The sequence below is a fragment of the Miscanthus floridulus genome, chromosome 8 (genome assembly GCF_019320115.1).
Source record: "Miscanthus floridulus cultivar M001 chromosome 8, ASM1932011v1, whole genome shotgun sequence".
Classification (NCBI taxonomy): domain Eukaryota; kingdom Viridiplantae; phylum Streptophyta; class Magnoliopsida; order Poales; family Poaceae; genus Miscanthus; species Miscanthus floridulus.
In genome coordinates this window covers 70398038-70415862 of record NC_089587.1, presented here as the reverse complement: position 1 = coordinate 70415862, position 17825 = coordinate 70398038, and the positions used below count along the sequence as shown (strand labels likewise).

At 45.7% G+C, this 17825-nt stretch overlaps 1 protein-coding gene across 1 annotated transcript; it reads left to right on the top strand.

Annotated features, from left to right (window-relative positions):
- Positions 1 to 2266: 2266 nt before the first annotated feature.
- On the top strand, positions 2267 to 7302 carry LOC136472479 (protein STICHEL-like 2). Its single transcript, XM_066470183.1, has 6 exons — positions 2267 to 2594; positions 3258 to 4463; positions 4771 to 4987; positions 5471 to 5656; positions 5801 to 6010; positions 6383 to 7302. Exons 2-6 carry the CDS (start codon positions 3294 to 3296, stop codon positions 7000 to 7002), a joined length of 2403 nt encoding a protein of 800 aa, XP_066326280.1. The 5' UTR covers positions 2267 to 2594; positions 3258 to 3293; the 3' UTR covers positions 7003 to 7302.
- The last annotated feature ends 10523 nt before the right edge of the window (positions 7303 to 17825 follow it).

The following is a 17825-nucleotide window of genomic DNA, read 5'->3' as shown; positions in this document are numbered from 1 at the left end:
ACCTCTAAATTTAACTTAACACCCTAGTTTTACCGTGAGATGGATATATAAAATACACCCTAGTTTTATCGTGAGATGGATATATAAAATTTTGGCTAGGGTGTTAGGTTAAATTTAGAGGTCGGTGCCATATAAAATTCATGATCCCAGGGGCTCGGCGCCACGGACGCTGGCGCCGAGCTCGCCGCCAGCATCGATGGCGCCGAGATAGGGTCTATTTTCTGAATTCTTTCCGCCAGGGGTCTATTTGTGAACAACTTTCGAAAAAAGGACTAAAAAGTAAAAAATTCGGTCATAATCACCCTACTGAGTACTAACCAACGGTGATTAGTACATATAACTCTAGAAGATTAGGGAGCAGTGTAGTATATATTTTAAATTTGAAATAAAATAAAAAAAAAGGTTGCCGGACGCCAACTAGCGTTGGTCTTGTCCCCGCCGGTTGCTGTCGGTTTCGACCGGATCCTCGTTAAAAGAAGCGAGGAGTTACTTAAAAAAAATGGCAGAGAAGAAGAGAAGGTCCCAAGCATGGAACGTCTATCCATCCATCTCTGCACAAGAAACAATTCCTTTTTTTTTAAGAAAAAGAGAGAAAAGCGAAATCAGCACAAAAGCAAAGGACACTTGCTTGAAGCAATCTAGTAGGAGGAGTAGTATTAACCTAAACCACCACCTTGATTCTTGTGACAGGGGCAGGAGATGATAGGCTGAAACGGAAAAGGGAGCACAGGATACCGTTGCTACTGATTTCTTAATCATTCATCATCATCAGGAGACGGTCAAGAAAAAAAATATACTGATTCTGATGAGGGCCACAGGGCAGGAGGAAATAAGCAACCACTAATTACTTGGGGTGTGTCCTCTCACTCTCTAGAGAGAAAATAGATAATTTCCATAGGGTTTTTGGTTTTCCTCCCACCGCCCTTGCAGAAAATCGTACATCGTATTGTGTTTTAACACGTGTGAATGGCAAGATCTTTGTTTCAACAGGTCCACGTGGTTCGTTACAAAAAGTCTACACTGATTGGCTCGCTCAAAAAACCGCCATGTCAGTGGGTCGTTAAAAGAATATACACGGATTGACTCACTGTAGAAACGGAAGGCGACATACGTGGCATCCCTGTTTAAACAGGGAGCACGTGCGAAAAGGGCATGACCGTCTTTTAACAGATCCACACGGTTCGTTACAAAAGATTCGCACCGATTGACTCGCTCTAGAAACGGAAGATAACCGTCATGTCCGCTCGAAAAATACAATTTCGCACCGTTGATAATTCTCCCGAGATAGAGGCCATTATTGTCGTATATCCAAAAAAGGTTCACACGATCTGCTATAAGTTATCTAGAAACGAAAGATAACCGTCGGGTTCATTCTAAAAATACAATTCACATCATTGGTAAATTTCTCGAGATACGGGCCGTTGTTGCCGTATATATAAATAAACCCAAGGTGTACTTTAAACACCTAATGCCTTTCCCCCAAGGTTCTCATCTGCATTGAGTCAAACACCAACCACAAAATTCGGCCAAAATTCGGCAAAAACTAACAACCAGCCAAGATGAATGACAAAGGTCTTGTTTAGTTTCTCTTCTAAAGTTTACTTCCTATCTCATCGAATATTTAGACACATATATAGAGTATTAAATATATATTAAAAAATAATTAATTGCAAAGTTTGCGACTAATTTGCGAGATGAATCTTTTAAGCCTAATTAGTCCATGATTTGACAATGTGGTGCTTAAGTAACACATGTGCTAACAACGGATTAATTAGGGTTAATAAATTAGTCTCACGAATTACTGACAGATTCCGTAATTTATTTGTGACACCCAATGTGACACCTTAAAACTTTACGTCCTAAATCTTTACAAGGCCTAAAGAAAAAAAAAAAAGGACAGAAAAAGGGGGAGCGGGGGGTGACGAGAGACGAGAGTACGAGACCATGGTCAAGCGGCCAGCGGTGGGGTCACGAGCTCCACCCCTCCTCGCGGGCCCACCATCCCACAGTGACACACCACCCCGTCCGCTACGGGCCAGTAGTCCCTCACGCCGCCCACCTCCCACCTCCGTCACTGACAACCGAGCCCCACCTACGTGGCCCACCTTTCATCCACTCCCCGCCATGCACCCCCGCCGCAACGGAATTCTACAGAACCCCATCCAGAAAAGACCAAACTACCCCCGCGAGCAGCACGGATTAACGCGGCCGTGCCACGCCGCGGGCACGGCACACGAGGTTTCTCCCCCGCTCCGCTCCCGCCAACCAGCTCCAGCGCCAGGCCGAGCACCGCACGCCACCGCTTCCGTTTCCACCTCCCGGCCGGCCCAGGAATTTACGGCTCGCTGCCACTCCCCGTCTCCTCCCACTCCTCCTCGCTCCTGTCGCGGCTCCCTCGCCTGGCCTCCTCTTCCTTTTCCTCCTCGCGAGCGTGTCTCGCGCTATTAATGTAGCGGCGGCGACAGGGAGTTGTGTTCGGCGCGGCGCGGCGCGGCGCGGCGGTGGAACGACGAGACGGCGCGTGAGGAGGAGTGGAGGACCAGGCGCTCCGCCGCTCCGGGCTCTTGCGTGCATCGTCGTCGTCGTGGAGGGCGGTAGGATTCTGCGGCTGCTCTTATCCCTCCCCATCTCTATCCCTTTCCATCTCTTAGCGATGTTGCTGCTTGGGTTTTTGTTCCTTGTTCTCGGCTGGATTCTCGCTCCGTGGTTCTGCGTGCTTGGTCTCGTCCCGGTCGCCGGATTTTTCTTTTTCTTTATCCCCAAACCTTCTCGCGCGGCGATTGTGGAATGCGGAGCGAAATTCTCCCGCTTGATTTTGATTGCGGGGATTTTTTTTTCCACCGCTCGTGGATGCATTTCGCGCTTGCGTCTTCGTTTTGTTCCTCCAGTCCCCGTACGGGTTTTTGGTGTAAAAAAATAAAAATCCCGGGATTGCTCGGAACCAAGCAAGGCGCGGGATTGTCGTCTCTTTTCCGCTCGGATTCCTCGGGAGGCCGTTCGCATGGCAATGCTGATTGCCGACGGAAGATTGTAAAGGAGATTCCTTTCTCGAGATTTTCTTTCCCAGTCTGCATTTCGGTGCCCCGACCCGACCGCTGCTCCGTCCACCGGCCGCCGGGAGGACGGATTGCTTGCTGCTTTAACCGTGTGTGTGTTCACCGCGCAATGCCTTTTTTTTTTTTTTTTTTTTTTCCGTGGTAGCCTTGTCAAGGCCTGTTGTTCCATTCCATGACACGCTGGTTTGGTTTGCATCGCAGTTTTCGTCGGTGGAGGCAGCAGCAGTCGGCAGCAAGATGATTGATGGGAGGCGGCATTCGGTGGACATTCCTGTCTCGAGGGCCCTGGTGGCCATCATGCGGTCCAGATCCCTGAGGGACCCTGACACCAACTCGCTGGCCAAGTTCTCCGCCAAGAAGACCATCTGGGAGGGCTGCTCCCTCGACGAGGAAGAGCCGGAGGGGGCGAACAACAACAAGACCACCTACGGCAGGCACAGCTTCAGCTACAACGCGTACGATCACCTCCAGCAGAGGAGGGAGGAGTTTGGGGACAGCCTCAGGTTGGGCCGGCTCGCCGACTCGCCCATCAACATCATCAAGGCCAATGCCATGGCCAAGGCGGCGCTCCATAACCAGAGCTGTTGCTCGGCCATCTCCGGGATGTCGAGGATCGCAAAGGACAGGGGTTTTGGTTTGGTGGCTGGTGGGGAGGAGCTTGGCCGGAGGGGGGAGGCCAGCACGTTCCAGGAGAGCTCCAGTAGTTTGCTTCAGAAGTACCGCCCCAGATCTTTCTCCGAGCTTGTTGGGCACGGTGTTATTGCTCAGTCTCTTTCAGGTGCTGTTCTGAAAGGGAAGCTTGCTCCTATCTATCTCTTCCATGGTCCGCACGGCGTGGGCAAGATGTCCACGGCTAGAACGTTTGCAGCAGCGCTCAATTGCCGTTCCACTGGTGGGAACCAACCATGTGGGCGCTGTGACGAGTGCGTGGCCATATTCTCGGGAAGCAGCAGCAGTGTGGTAGAGATTGATGCTTCCAAACTTGATTGCAAATCTAGGGTCGCGGCCTTGCTCAGGAATGCCTGTGAAGTCCCTGCCTCTTCACACTTCAAGGTTATGATTGTTTATGATTGCCAGCACATGGACAAGGAGGAATGGTACTCCATCTATAATAGCCTTGAAGGGATTCCTGAGAGCACAATCTTTGTTATGATCACATCCGATATTGATAAGCTACCAAGCAATTCCATAGGGTGGTGCCAGAGCTACAGGTTTTGCAAGATAGATGATGCAGAGATTGCCCGCAGGTTGATCAAGATTTGTACAAAAGAAGGCATGGAATTCGAAGCAGAGGCACTGGACCTTCTTGCTCACAAGGCTAACGGTTCCATTCGAGATGCAATTCAAATGCTTGACCAACTAACTCTACTTGGAAAGAGAATCAGCAAATCAGTGACACATGAGCTGGTAGGTTGATTACTCTGGTTTTCTTTTATGAAAAGGAGTTACCACAATCTACGGTTTTAACCGTTTTCCTTTGGAAACGGTCAAATTGTCGGCACCTAAATTTCTTTGTTTTTCCTTCCCTTTTTATTACAGCAATCTACGGTTTTAACCCTTTTCAGTTGAAAACCGTCAATTTGTCGGCACCTGAACTTTCTTTGTTTTTCCTTACCTTTTTGTTACAGCAATCTACGGTTTTAACCCTTTTCGGTTGAAAACCGTCAATTTGTCGGCACGTCAACTTTCTTTGTTTTTCCTTCCCTTTTTCCAGATGGGTGATGTCTCAGACGAGGAATTGCTTGATCTTCTCAATCTGGCCATGTCATCAGATGCTGCTACAATTGTGAGGAGGGCCAGGGAGCTTTTGAGCTCAAAAGTCGACCCTCTGCAGTTATTAGCTCAGCTTGCAAATCTTATCATGGATATTTTAGCTGGGAAGCACCCCTCAGATTCTTCAGAAGTTAGAAGAGTTACTGGCAAACATACATGTATGCTCTCTTTCTTCTTAAGCTTGAAAAAATCATGTATCTACATATTAAATGTCCTCAGATCTTGTATGCTGTTGTTGATAAGCTTTGCAGAAGTGCAAGATATTGTATCATTTCTACTGAATACTCATGCAGTCTTGCTGGAGATAAGATTATGTTTTTTCACTGATGAGTTAGCTGCATAATATTGTGTCCTATAAACAATGCATTCGAAAAATGTTAAAACAACTTAAGGGAATACTCAGATATGATGCATGTACCCATGGATTAAACCCAATTAAGGAGTTTCTTCTCTAATTGTGGTTTCCTCTTTAGCAAACTTAGCTAAATCTGAGCATGGGCACCATATAGAATGCCTTATATTTCAGTATAAATTTTAGAAGTCATAATGCAGTGTATTCCAGGACAGAGGGAGTATTTACACTCACAGTGTATGCCTGTTTACTGTTTCCATCTCTTTCTAACTTTCTATCAATTTTGCAGCTGCTGACGTGGATGTACACAAACTTAGGAATGCATTGGAAATACTCTCTGAAACTGAAAAGCAATTAAAGACAACAAAAAACCAGTCTACATGGCTTACTGCTGCACTGTTACAGTTTAATATGATGGAACCCTACTGTCTAGATGATACTGCAGTTTCAAGCATGTTTACTGAAAGTCAGACAGGTAATTGATATTCTCTGCCCCCTTAATTTAATCTCTCCTGAATGTTGAAATATTTGAGAGTAAGAAGCACTGTGAAGTGGAACTGTGTCAATGTCACTTTATCAGTATGTCTGTTTACTGATAAGTGAGCTGTACTTTGTGCAGATGATGGGACTGCAGTACTGAAAGATGAAAGCTTAGATACGAGTTCCCATCTTTGTTCCCAGAACAAAGTTAGTTCTCTAGACCTGAATTTGGGAGATCCAGATGTATTGGAGACGATATGGATGAAAGCTCTTGAAAACTGTTCATCCCCTCCACTTCAAAATCTACTACGGAAGGATGGGAAGTTGTCGTCTCTGTATACAACCCAAGGTAATTTGCTCTGTGTGTGTGACCTCTTTCTTCTGTTTTATTGGGAGACAGATCTGTTTGTTACTGAACAGCGTGTCCCTACTTCCTGTAGTTGTTGTTTGCTGTGGTCCACCTTAATACACCTTTCCAGACAGTTGCTCAGTGCTGCATTTCAGAAAGCACATGTTTGTCTGGACACATGCATGACATAGCAATAAGTATACTTGTTGATAAGCTAGTGTTGTTGTCTTCCTAATGGGGGTGCATCTTGCATTAGTAGGCATCAAATATTGCCTGCCAATTTGGACTGCATACATTCAGTTAGCATCACTGTGTTCCTGACTATGGATATTCTACTCGTCAGATTTCATTCTTTTTTGCTCTGAATTGTAGGTGTGGCAGTTGCTGAGCTACAGTTCTGCCATCCTGAGGTTGTCCCAACATCAGAGAGCTTCTGGAAGCCACTATGTGCATCTCTGCAGAATTTGCTGAGGTGCAACGTCGACATCCGAATCAACCTTTCGCCTATCTCTTGCAACAGAGCTGGATCCAAGGACTCATCCGTCAGCCTTGTCATGGAATCAAGAGAAGACCGCGAGGTGCAGGACCCAGTCACCTCAAACTGCAGAACCGTCGTATCATCCAGAAGAGACTGCCCTTCCCCACTCGTGGGGCAGGCCAAGGAGAAGCCGCCCCATATCCTGGGGTGCCTCCATGGCGGTGCAGATGGTGACACAGTGGATACCGAACCAAGAATCTTGAGCTATCAGAAGATCTCTGTCGTCCCTGCAGCGTCCGCCCCAGGAAACGCTCCCCTGAAAGCCACCGCTGGAGACACATCAAAGGTTGATGAAGTCAGAGTTCTTCGTGGCTGCTGCTCACACCTTCTACCCTGCGGTGCTTGTGCTCCCCGTCAGAAGTCCCGGACACGGGAGAAACGCCGAGCCAAGCTGTTCAGCTGCTGCTTCTGCAAGATCGGACCGGACTGCAAAACGAAGGCGGAAGCAGGGTAGTTTGCAGCAGGCCAGGAACAGAGCAGCTCTCTGCAGTTCAAAGCTGGGGACGGGCAGTAGAACAAAGTCTGGGCTATGCTGATTGCCATTTGGCTGAACCTGACATTATGGTTGTCCATTCTTGCTAGTCTTCTATCATGTTTTCTGGTTTGGCTCTGGTGGTCGAATCAGTTCAGACTTCAGACTGTCAAAAGTGTCCATCTCTTGACTGTAGCTTACCTCCGATGGGGGGAGATACTGGTCAAAGACAGCAGATGTGCGTCGCTAACATAAAGATGTTTTATAGTCGGAGATGCTTAAACTTTCCTGGTAGCATAACCGTGTTTGTAGTTGTGCGTTGGATTTTGTTTCATGCCGGTTTCTACTGTTTTCGTGAAATCATGATCCAAATTAAGGGACGGCAGGCTCAGGACGGCGGCCACTGTCAGAGATGCTGCCGAGCCCTGCCCGCCTCAGCTCATCTCGTCGCCTGCCTCCGCGAGATGGGCAGATGGTGCTCGCCGCCAACGCGTCGGATGATCGAGGCGGCGAGTGTGGCCGCTGCGGATGTCGCCCGGATGCAAAGGCTAGGGCACATCAGCAACGGCTGCAAAGGCTAGGGCAGCTGCGTGGGCCATGAAGTTTCTTGATTTCTTTGAAAAAAAATCTATTTTACCTCAATGAATCATCAACTTTAAAACCACACATCTTACTTCATAAACTCCCAAAACCGTTGAGTGACCTGCTTTTGGAGTGGTTTTCTGTTCAAGTGACTGGTTTTGGAGTGGTTTTGAAGACGATTTTGTTCTTTCTTTAGTTAAAAAAAATCTGGTAGCACTTGATAAGGTTTTTAAATCACAAAAATATCTTTGAACCCTTAAAATTTTAGAAAAAAAATCTTGAGATAGATTGAGATATGCAGCTTGTTCACTTGGTCGTATTTGGCTTATAAGCCATGACTTATCAGTCAACGAACAGTATTTTTCTCTCACATCATACCAGCCAACAGTACTTTCAGCCATGGCTTATAAGCCAAACCAGTCTAAACGAACAGAGCGATGATAAATACAAATAAAATATTTAGAGCGAAAGGAGCTGCTTTTGAATCAACACAGGTAAAGAAACAGAAGAACCTAAGGAACTAGAAGAGCCCCGAGAAACAGACCTCCCCTATTTCGCTTAAACTTTCCTTGTAGTATAACCATCTCTGGATGATTAAACTTTCATGATAGCATAACCATATTTATAGTTTGTTAGATGGTGCACTTTTATTTTAACCCCCGCCCCAAAAGAAATAGAAATAAATTCACCGTCTAAATCAACTAAAACAAAAAAGGAAATAAGTAACATAGAATTAGAACAACAGAGATCAAGGAGGAAGTAAAAAAGCCAAATCTGATGGTTACCTCCTCTTCTCCGACTATCTCTATCACCGTTGACCTCCTCGATTTCCATCTTTGTTGACCTTCTCGACCTTGGTGAGCTTTGATCCATATTAGGGTTTCGTGGGTTAGGGTTAGGGTTTGGGGTTTTCGGGTTAAGGAAGGATATTTGTGGTTGAGGATTTAAAAGGGAGGTGGTTGGATTAGTGGTGGTGAGTGAAGTGGCGGCGAGCGAGGTGGCAAGTGACATCTAGGCAGATCCGCGGTGGAGACTAGGGGTCTGGCTTTCCTCCTTTGATTGGCAATAGGGGAGGGTAGGGATGGACTGGCGAGGGTGGACGGCGCACTGGCGGTAGGGTCGAGTGGCCTAGAAATTTCTCCTTTGATTCCGATTAGGGGAGGGTGGAGGTGGAGCACCGGTGGGTGACAAGGCCGAGGGTGGGGGGAGCGAGAGAGGAGAGAAAGGAAAGAGCGGGTGTAGGGTCGAGATGGAGGACTAGAGGGGGGGTGAATAGTCCTTTCTAAAACTTAATCGCGCTAGCTAACCGAAACAAATGCGGAATTAAAACTATCGGTCTAGCCAAGACTACACCCCTCTATCTAAGTTCACAAGCACCTTATAAAGATCCTAAAGAGGCAACAAAGGTGCCGGGCTAGCTAGAGCTCACCTAATCAATTCTAGAGCAAGGTCACACAAACCTATGCACTAGTACTTCATACAACCAGGGGAGCTCCTACACAACTAGTGATGCAAAAGCACAAAGCCACCTAAGCTCACTAGCAATGCTCAATAATAATGCTACACAAGCTAAATTATAGAGCGCAAAATACTTAGCTACACAAACTAAGCAATGTGACTAACAAGGTTACTAAAACCAAATTAGCCACGCAAGGGAGCTACTTCTATGCTACACAAGCAAGAAGGCAACTAGCAAGCTACTAAAGCTAAACTAGTCACAAGAGCAACTACACAAGCACAATGTATGAAGTGTAAATACAAGCTTGTGTTGCACGGAATGCAAACCACCGAGAAGATAATGAAGACAATGTTGACACGGTGATTTTCTTCCGAGGTTCACTTGATTGCCACCAAGCTACATCTCCGTTGTGTCGACCGCTCACTTGGTGGTTCGACGGCTAATTGGCATCACCCGCTAAGCCCGCACGTCGGGCACCGCAACAACCTACCCCGAAAGTGAGGGTAGCTCAATGACACGCTCACCTAGAGTTGCTCTTTGCGATCCCCGCGGGGTGAGCACAATCCCCCTCATAAATCCTCCTCCGGAGCACCGCACAATCCTTCTCACGTGCTTCAACAGAGTCACAAGCCACCAAGCTATCTAGGAGGTGGCAACTTCCAAGAGTAACAAGCACCACCGGCTTGTAACTCGAACACCTAGTGCCACTCGATGCAACCTCACAATGCAATCGCACTAGAATCACTCACTCACTCGATTGGATGATCACTATCAAGCATAAGTGAGTTAGAGGGCTCCCAAGCACACCTACGCAAGCCACCAAGGCTAAAGGGTGCTCAGCAACCAGCCAAGGCCGGCCAACACTTCTATTTATGGCCTCACGGGCAAAACTAGCCGTTACCCCTTCACTGGGCGTTTTTTGGGCTGACCGAATGCGCTGGTCGCAATGACCGAATGCACTGGCCCATCATCCGGTCGCGCTACGCCGTCCACATGTCGCTCTGTGTTCAACCGGAGCCGCCCGATCTCAACGGTAACTTCACACACCAATGGTAATAAGACGATCGGACGCACCACTGGCACGACCTAACGCTCGAGCCCCATAGTCCGGTCACGAACAGAGAGCTCCCAGAGCCTCGATTCAATGACCTGATGCGTCAAATGAACCGCGACTGGACACACGGTGGCGTCCGATCCTCACTACGTGCCAAGATCGCCTCTAGCTCCTCGCCACGTCACCATATGTCACGGCCGCCAGACTCAGCCCCTGCGCGCCCATTCGCGCCAACACGCCGTCCTTCAAAAGGTGACCGGACACGCCGGTGAAACTAGGGCCAGCGTCCGGTCCCAACTCCTTGCCTTCGGCCAGCCAGCGCATCACGGCTAAAATTCATCGGACGCGCAGGTCCTCCCGAGGCCTGTATCCAGTCACCTCCAGGGACCACTTTTCACCTCCATTTCTTCACCGAGTTGATCCGCTTCATCTCCAACTTCTCCTCCTTTGCAAATGTGCCAACACCACCATGTGTATATGTGTTAGCATGTTCACAATCATTTTTAAGGAGTTAGCCACTCAACTTACCACGCCACTCGATCCTAGCAACGATGCAAAGTTAGATCACTCGAGTGGCACTATATGACCGATATGCAAACAAGTTTGCCCCTCTTGATAGTATGGCTATCTATTCTAAACCCGGTCATCAACTTCTCTGCACACCTATGATTGGTGAAATGAAATGTCCTAAGTTATACATTTGCCTTGCGCATTCCATTCCATCTCCTCCAATGTCGATGCAACACATGCACCAACAAGATCGACAATGATATGATCCACTCCATATCATCACGTGACCATATTGGTTCATCGATCTTGACTTCACTTGCTCTTCACTGTTGCTTCGGTCCATCGGCGCCAAGTCATCACTCAACTTGCCCTTCACACTTGCAACCGGTCCGTTGAGCCAAGTCATGTCTTGATCTTCTTCACCTTGATCACATGACTCAATGTCATGTCTCATGTGCAATGAGCTCCTTCATCATCATATGTGTAAGCTTTGCAGCAACTCCGAGCCATCTTCACCGTCATGGCATATGTTGCTCACACACATGTACTTGTGGACTAATCACCTATGTATCACTCAAACACATATTAGTCCACCTAAGGTTGTCACTCAATTACTAAAACCAAACAAGGACCTTTCAATCTCTCCCTTTTTGGTAATTGATGACAACTCTACAAAGATATGGAAATTAAGCTCTTTTGGATTTATGTTGCTTGCCCAAGCAATTTTACCATGTGTAAATGATTTTGGACAAGTACCACAAACCTAAATTGGTAGTATTAGCCCCCCTACATATGTGCTAGAGTGTTTGGTTTGAAGCTCGCACATATGCATAGATTGGAATTGTGGGAGAGTAATTACTACCAAATGATGCTAAGGTATATAGAGTAAACCTTTGAAGCATGATACCAATCGGAGTTGCACTTTTAACACCATCCTTAGCACCATGAGTAGCTAGACAACAAAAATACTAGAAACCCTGTGAGATCAATATTATCAGCAAGGTTCTAGTACCACGTGTAGAAATACAAGTCTAGCTACCAACCTATGCATGATAGTTATCAAATCATCAACCAAATTCTATAACTAGCATACACCACACAAGCATGCATATCAAATTTAAAAACTTATTCAATGCAAGCAAGCACATGAATATGCACATATCAAATGCAATGAATCAAAGTTCATGAGCTTGCTCCCCCTACTTGTGTGCTTCTCATTGTCCAAGAATTTGATCCTTCTCATTTTCTTCAATGTTGCTCTCTCTTTGTCCATTGTCCATGTCCAAATCCCCAATTGTCATATCTTTGTCTCAATTTCTCTCCCTTTGTCATCAATTTCCATAAAGGGTATGCCTCTTTTGATACAAAGGGTTAGGGTAGATGGTTGACACTTGAATCTTCATTTTTTATGGACATCACCACACATGTTGGAACGATACCACTTGTATAGCTCTTGAGATACCACATATAGGATCATTGACCTTGATACCAATTGGTGGGGCACCTCCCCCTATGTCATAGCATGGGTCATTCACTTGATAAACTTAAGCTCTTGTAGGTGAGGGAACTTTCATCATTGATGATCACTTAAAGTTGAGGATCACTTGTGGAACCACCGTCTTATATGATTGATACCACGTGTAGAAATGTGACATCACTTGAAAGATTTTTCTAGTATGGAACCACTTGTTGGATTTGTCAATAAAATCATTTCTTGAACATTTTCTATCTTCATGAGTACCACTTGTAAGATATCACTTGTAGATTGATCTAGACACCACTTGTGAATTCTTGATAAACTATTTGAGTCTAGATACTACTTGAAACAAACAAACTAGATATCCATTTGCATTATTGCCTTGTGCTTGTACTCTTGTCACTATCATGAGCTTCTAAGTTGACTCGACCTAAATTGATTTGCCTAAGCTTTCAAGTCCGGTTTGATCCAATGACAAGCTTCTTCACACCTCTTGCAAGGGTTATCTTGCCAATGTTGTATTTGTCACTTGTTAGCAATCCAAAATAGATCAAGTACTTTGGGTTCACTAACTCATGAACAAACTCATACACATACCACTTGATCATTTAACCATTCAAGCAATAGTGGTAGGCTATGAATTTTAAAATTTTCATTTGTTATGCATGATCCTACAAGCATGTACTATATGCACTAATCGCATACTAGTAAGGGATGAAAATGATCATGCACATTACAATGATACCTTTGCTATCTTGGAGTAGAGGATAGTCATTAGTTTCCAATTAAGCTCCGCAATAGCAATGTGAAGTCCAATTTAATAGCTTGGTGGAGACCAATCATCAATATGAAATCCATTCTTCACTCATACTGTCGGCACAAAATTTTGTCCCGTGCCGAGGACACACGAGCAAGCCGGAAGGGTCTACTCGATGGAGCTGTAGATCCGCCTGGCTTCAACACAGGGGTGGTCGATCCTACGTACTCCTCCTGAGACATGCCAGTAGGAGCCTGATAGCCCACTTAATGATCCTGTTGATTCCCCAGCTCAGCATGCAACTGATGGTAAGGAAGTTAAACGTCCCTTTTATTCTTCTACAATAATTATGAACTAAAATGTGATATTACAGATACCAATGTTGAAAGCTTAGAGCCGATCCAACTAGAGGCTATTGGTGCATCATCAGCTGTTCCTTCTTTTCAGATAGAGGCTACTGCAGAGAAGGTATTGTATCCTCTTTGCCATCCATTTGTTATAAACTGATTTAAGCCTCATAATCAAGATTTCCTTATACACAGGCACTCAATCTTCTAGCCCTGTGTTACTCTTTCAATCTTGAGCAGTATTTTGATGAAGATGAAATCAGTTCGTCAGCCACTTCCTCCAAGGAAACCTTGCCAGAAGAGACCAAAAATCAGCTAAGAGATGTTCTGCCAATATTTGAGAAAAATATAGCCGATTTGGTCCAAGACATTGATCCAATGCATAGAGTCTTCTTGGCCATCAAGGGTAATCCATCCCTAGCTCTCTCTAGAGTCTTGTCTCCTTTTTCTATCTTTGAAGATCAGGTCTTGAAGGTGAAACAGGCTCAGAGGAATCTATTTGATCTTGAAACTTTATTGGCCAAGGGGAACTCTAACAGGCAAGAGGCTAAAGAATTGTCACAGTTGATTGATCACTTGAAGAACTCCTCCCTCAGTATTGACCTAGAATTGTCTCAACTAGAAGCCAGGCGTGCAGAACTTAAGAAGGAGCTAGAAAATGTGAAGGCTGCCATTGATCATCATAAATCCACCCTGGCTCAAATACCTGATGCCATTCAACAAAAGAAACAGGAACTACTGGCCAAAGTCAAAGAAGGCAGAGCCCATCCGAAGTAGCCTCGAGAGCATTCCTAGATCGACTAAAGAAGATAAACAACAGATCGCAGAAGCTGATGCTATTCAGCTAGAAGTGTTGAAAGCGATCCAGGATGTTCTAGACTTGTAATTCGTGTATTGACATATGTCTTGTGTAGAACCAATGGCAACCACACTTTTCGTTGTCTCACTGTGTTTTTCTTTGTTTCGGCTAAAGAGCCGATTTTGAAAATAACCGATTCCAAACTCCCGATCTTAATCCCATTTAGGTCTGAAAACATGGCCTTTATTAAGAGAGCCCTTTGATCTTCTGTCCTTAGTCACCCGACGCCGTATTCTCTTCAGTATTAGTGAGGTGGCGCTTCGCCTCTTATTAATTGTGGTTGCCTTTTGCACATCCCGAGGCATCCACCTCTTCGTTCTGTGGCTTCAAATACTAGCCGAGGGCTCCGGCCTCGAACACATCCACACTCGCAACCGCTCCTATACCTTTGCTTTTCTCTACCCTCATAGAACTTTGTAGCGGCCTCCCCCCCTTCCTGTAGATCCGATCAACTCCATGGCCAGCGAGGAGAACCACGGCAAGCGCATGGCGGAGGAGGTTCCGAAGGAGAACATGTCGGTGAATCAGCGCCTCCGATGCATGAGGTGAGATTGACATCTTCTGCTTGTGACGATGAACTATTCTAATTTATCTATAGATTCATTTTGAATGATAGTCTCTGTCCTCTTCCTAGGGCCGGCGAGCCCTCTGACGCTGCATCTTCCGCGCCGGCCTCGTTGTCGGATTCTTCTGACTCATACAACGGCGACGATGCCTGGCGCTTCTTCCGAGAGTGGAGGGCGGCCCAGGATCGCTATTTCGAGGCGACTCAAAAAAATGGCCAGTTTGAGATCCATCTCGGGGTCTTCCAAGTGACCCTTCATGCGGCCGAGGAGGAGGCCAGTGCCATTCGAGCGCGGCTGGCCGAATCTGATGCTGCTGTGGCGGGTAAGATGAGTCCCATGAACGCTTCTATTCTTATTTCCACTGTCTTTATCTTGATAGTTCTTTCTGTTCCTATGATTGCCAGCCCTGACGGTGCAGCCAACTGGCGGCGAACGTGGCCGCGGACGCCATCAATGCTCGGGGTTCCCTCATCAACGCTCACCTCCAAGACATCTCGGCCCGTGTTCAGGAGATCGCCCTCCACAGTGTTCATCATGGCGTGTCGGTAGCGCTGACCGCGGTGCAAGTCTAGACAGGGTGCGAGCTCCATGCCATGGAGACTGGCTTCCCAATGGGCGACGGCCCTGAGGAGCATGAGGACCTATGGAAGAATTCATCGTAGCAGCGAAGGCCATTGTGGACATCACATTTGCTCAGGATGTGGTGAACAAGGTCTTTGATTAGTCTGTACTTAGGGCAAACTAATGAATGAAACCTTCTGTTCTTTTATGAATGTATCTCAGTGCAATGCCCCTATATGTGTCATGAATGTCTTTGTTTTTGTTTTTGCTCTGGAGGCGATACATATCGTATCGGCTTTTATATATTCGAAGATCTTTATTTTTTGAACTAGAGGCGATACCTTCCGGTACCGGCTATTAGAGCCGATAACTAAATGAATCGGCTATCAAGTGTTGATCAAATGCTAGGATAACATCCCTTTAAATATTTTTCGTCGGTCACTATTGATAGATTGCACCAGAACTTTTCATACCAAAGGTTAAATGATCGATCAATCCAGGCCAAGCATCTCATTAAGCGAAACAGAACTTCCTTTAATAGATCTATCAACTCTGAATTGCACTTATGACTCGACTTAGCGTTCACATACGTCGACCTAAGCCCATCTCTAGGACCAATGCTTATTCTTCCTTAATCCAATGGCTGACGTGGAGTCGTGACTATTTACTAAAACAAACTCTCAGAGCCGATTGCTTGCATAGGCTGTTGGCTTTCATTGCTGATTTTAATGAAGCATCCTTCTCATATCTTGCCAGAAAAGCATTCGAAGTCTCCTAGTTCCTAAAAGACTAGATCGGCTATTGCGATGCTCACAGACTCATCAGCGTGAACCAGTTCGACATCATCTCCATGCCATTGAATCAAACACTGATGCATGGTCGATGGTACACAACAGTTCGTATGAATCCAATCATGACCAAAGAGCAAACTGTACGACCCTTTTCCATCGATGACAAAGAATGTGCTGAGCAGAGTCTTACTCCCGATTGTTAGTTTGACGTTCATTATCCCCCGGGTCTTGGACGCATTACCCCCAAAGTCCTTAAGCATCATGTCAGTCTCAATCAGATCTCCTGGTCCCTTGCCAAGTTTGCGAAAAGTGGTGTAAGGCATGAGATTGACAGAAGCACCTCCGTCTACCAACATCTTGTTCATCGGCTTCCCATCAACCAAACCTTTTACATATAAAGCCTTTAAGTGCCGATGCTTGACTGATTTATCAAATATAGCCTGTTGTATAACTGTCAGCTTGGCGACTTTCTCTTCATACTCTGATTCAATGAAATCCGAATAAACTTCTTGATCTGCCGGAGCTCTGAATTCTGATGGCAACAGAAAAGCCATTTGAATATTAGCCGATGGTTGTTTTCTATCGGCTGTTTGCTTAGTATGCCATACTTGAGGTTTATCATATGCTTGAGCCTGTTCCAACTCTCTATTCCTTAGGCATTGCACCCTTCTCTTCTGGCTTCTTATCAAACCTCCTAGACACCATTGGCCTTCCTGCCAAACATATTTTCTCTCGTTACTTTCTTCTTCATAATCAGTCTAGTCTTGATCAACAACTCTTTTTCCAAGCCGATTATGAACATTTTCGTTTTTTAAGCGCCAATCCATGTTATTATGATGATACGCATCTTGAGCATGGATAGATCGACGGTTGGCTTGAGATTACCTAAACTCCCAATATTAATCGCTGCACTCTGGACAGTCATTCCTGGTAGGCAACTTCAAACCTTTGTTCCAGCAATGTATGAAGAAAGGACAATTACAATATGATTCAACTTGCTTTCTTTCATACCTCTCTTTTTCCTGTTGATGCTGGTATTCTTACTTTTCTAACCAGCGCTGATAATTCTTTTCCTTCTGTCGCTACCATTTATTCAACAGAATTCGAGATGTAACTCATGGCTTTGTCGCCCCTTCTTTTGATGTTTCTCCCTACTCATATCAGCTCTTTTGCTTGTCGCGATGTCTTTTTAATTTCCCTGTATTCGTCAGCCGATATTTGCCTCTCGGGATCGACTGTTCCAGCTTCTCTTGATTTGGTTGATGTTAGGACCTTAGTCATATGAATCAACATGATCAACCACATTAGCATTAGATACCTTGGTGTCACCTTGTGACATGAAGCAATGTGGTATGTAGGAGAGCTTGTAGTAGCAATGTCATCCGGGCATGATCCATCATCATAACCATCAAGTGTGCATGAGGTAACATCATCATTTGCAACACTTGTGGCATCATCAATCTTATTAAGTGAACTTGTAGCGGATCGATCATCATCATCACTTGACCATGAGGTGGAGCAATCTTCCACAATCACCAAATTGTGGTCATGCTCAACACACTCATGCGCAACCTCATCCTTAGACCCATCCTCCTTGAACTTGCCATCATCCCATGTGGAGGAGTCACTGAAGGTGTGCTTGATTGATTCCCACAATTCATGAGCAGTTCCTTTGTGGTTCACCTTGTAAAACAACTCAAAGCTCAAAGCATCCATTAGATATAAATAGGCATTGGCATCAAGTTGAAAGAGAACCTTTTGAGCTTTGGTTAGATTTTTATGTCCAAGACATGGGTGAGACCACTTGTAACAACCCACTAAAACTTAGGTCCCTTTGCACGA